The 3,256-nt window shown below is 36.1% G+C and overlaps 1 protein-coding gene across 1 annotated transcript; it reads left to right on the top strand.

Annotated features, from left to right (window-relative positions):
* The first annotated feature begins 1,697 nt into the window (after positions 1-1,697).
* Positions 1,698-2,993, top strand: LOC130451974 (uncharacterized). The gene has a single exon (XM_056791329.1). It carries the CDS (start codon positions 1,698-1,700, stop codon positions 2,991-2,993), a length of 1,296 nt encoding a protein of 431 aa, XP_056647307.1.
* The last annotated feature ends 263 nt before the right edge of the window (positions 2,994-3,256 follow it).

Here is a 3,256-nt window from a genome sequence, read left to right as displayed (position 1 = left end):
AAAATTTGCTCCAGTCTCAACAACTAGGACACGTAAGGATTCGTATTCCTACATCAAAATGAATCATTTGTTGAGATCTCTCTGTGGTAAAGCATTGTCGGTCGAATATAGAAACACCCCGTATTTACTAAGTTTTATATAGATTATGTAAATTCCAAAGATAATAATAATCTTGATGTATTTACTCAACCTCTAGACAGAACTAAATTTATTTATTTCAAAGAAGTTCTGTGTATATTTTAGGATTTAGCTTTACTTCGTTTATTTTATATGTATGTTTTAATACAATTTCAATGTTGTTCTATTTTATACTGTTCACTCCTTTATTGTATGAGCAAATTGAAATTGTTGTCACTATCGACTTGGGCTCCCCTGTGGTGGGTATTCCGAAACCCGATGGGAGTGTCCCACATACTTTTTCAAGCTGGATCCATATTAAGCATATTTGCTTTCGAAAGTATACCAGCGGGGCATTGTCATTCAAACTATTACTAACCATAGAGGCATGTATAGGATGAACCGATTGAGTATCGGTATAAGAACAGCTCCTTTTGAAATGGATGACATGATTTGTCAATGTGCCACAGTTAACGAGTGTAAACAGAACAAAACCCAAGCTGTGGTCTACATGCCTCGCCCCAGTAATGTTGATGAGGTGAGAACTGTATCCCAGACTACTCTACTAAATATCGATTTTTTCTCTATTTGTTTCCCCTGTTCTTTGGAATTGGGCATCAAATTGACGGAAAGGAGCATAAAAATGATTGGCTCGGCGGATAACGCATTAATCATGGAATTACTCATATTTATGACGTTTTAATAACAATATAATTGAATTTTTTTCTGAAATTTAAGGATAAGGCTGAAACTGTTGAAATTAGGTATAAAAAATGATTTGCATAAAATTAATTGGAAAAAATGATTTTTTAACAAACTTTATTGAGAAAATTAACAATTTTTTCTTCTTCTACCATAGCCGGCCACCATGGATAACCTTCGATTTTCGCCCAAACGATATATATATATATATATATATATATATATATATATATATATATATATATATATATATATATATATATATATATATATATATATATATATATGATATAAATATGATATAAATGATATAAACAGATTATGTTTCAGTCAGTAATCTTCGTCCTGGTTTCCGAGAGACTCAGATCGCAACCGTTCTAGTTGACAAAAAAACTGGTAAAAAACTTACGGATAAGGGAAATATAAGAATAGGTTTTTGTAAGCTGCACCGTTAGGCAGAGAGTTAATGTGCTAACATGTTACAAATGCTGGGGTATTGGACACACGACGTGGCAATGTAGCGGACCTGATCGATCCAAATGCTGCAAAAACTGCGGAAAGGAGGGACACCAAAAGAATAAATGCACTGAGAAATCTTACTGTTTAATGTGTAGTGAATCTGGTCACAGACCACACACGATGCGTTGCCCAAGATACCGAAGAGATATCACAAAAGGCGATATAGTGGGAACAGGCTAAGAAATGGCTAAATTTGTACAAATAAATCTAGGTCGCAGGCGACCTGCACACGATCTGCTAAAGCAAACAATAATAGTGAACAATATAGACATTTCAATAGTGAGCGAACCGAATAAAATACTCATAAAAGACTCAAAATGGTACGCACAAAAGGCGATATAGTGGGAACAGGCTAAGAAATGGCTAAATTTGTACAAATAAATCTAGGTCGCAGGCGACCTGCACACGATCTGCTAAAGCAAACAATAATAGTGAACAATATAGACATTTCAATAGTGAGTGAACCGAATAAAATACTCATAAAAGACTCAAAATGGTACGTTGATGAAAATTTTGATGCAGCTATAGGCATTACCAATAACGATATTCGTGTCCTAAATAGCGGACGAGGCAATGGCTTCGTGTGGATTGAATACACAGAATTAGTCGTTTTTAGTTGTTACATATCACTTAACCTCACATTAGAAGTATTCGGAATAATTCTGAACCAACTCAAAGACGCCATTGGAACGCGCAATAAGAAATGCTTAATAGCTGGAGATTTTAACGCGAAGGCGGCAATATGGGGGTCGATTGAAAATGACAAAAGGGGTGATATGTTGTCTGAATGGGCCGCAGACCTAGATTTGGTTTCACTAAATCATGGAAATACTCCTACTTTTTCCCGAGGAAACAGTTCATCACATATAGATGTCACCTTTGTCTCAAATGATATAAACAAAATGTTTGGGAGTTGGCAAGTACTGGACCAAGAAACATTGTCTGATCACAATTACATCTTCTTTGAGATACCGTCTTTAGAAACACAAAAAGTAGCTCCTGAAAAAATTATTAAAGGATGGAAAATAGAAGAAAAGAAAATCCAATACTTCATATCTGAGATAAAACAAAAAATACGAGAAGAAACAGACACCCTAAACCCTCAAGGTCTCATGGCGGCTATTAAAAAGGCTTGTCAACGCACATTTCAGCCCACATACAACTATAGTGGAAAGAGAAAACCAGTATACTGGTGGTCATCACAGATCAGTGAGGCCAGAAAAGAATGCCTTTGTAAAAAGAGATACATGACATGTGCAAACAGAATATCCGGAAGCACAGTCGAAGAAAGAGAGAAAGCAAGAGCCGAATATAAAGAAAAAAGAAATTACTTGAAAAAAATGATAAAAGACGCGAAGAAACACTCCTGGAAAACTGTTATAGAGGAAGTTCAAAACGATGTTTGGGGAAAAGGCTACCAAATAGTGACAAAAAGATTTCTACTAAGACCGAAAACAGAAATCTCACAGGATATCATACCTAAGGAAGCAAGTGGACTATTTCCAAAATATGAAATAACCACCTGGCCACATATTGACATGGTGAGGACGGATATAATACCATGGACACAGGAAGAACTTGTAACGGCAGCAAATAAAATAAAACCAAAGAAGGCGGCTGGACCAGATAAGCTATCACCAGTGTGTAGTGTGTAGTGAAATACCGGCCAGAAAAGTGCCTCGATGTGATGAACAGACAACTGTATGCGGGGTAATTTCCCAAAATATGGAAAGTGGCGAAACTAGTACTAATAGAAAAGCCCAAAAAAAAGGACGATTTGAAAACGTCATACAGGCCACTATGTCTCCTGGACTGCATGAGAAACATTCTTGAACACTTCGTCAAAAATAGATTACTTGCAGAAATAGAAGCAAGAGGAGGTTTTAGCAACTCTCAGTTTGGGTTTCAGAAAGGTATT

Source organism: Diorhabda sublineata, chromosome Y, assembly GCF_026230105.1.
Source record: "Diorhabda sublineata isolate icDioSubl1.1 chromosome Y, icDioSubl1.1, whole genome shotgun sequence".
In the NCBI taxonomy this organism is placed as follows: domain Eukaryota; kingdom Metazoa; phylum Arthropoda; class Insecta; order Coleoptera; family Chrysomelidae; genus Diorhabda; species Diorhabda sublineata.
This window is presented reverse-complemented; position numbering and strand designations above follow the sequence as displayed.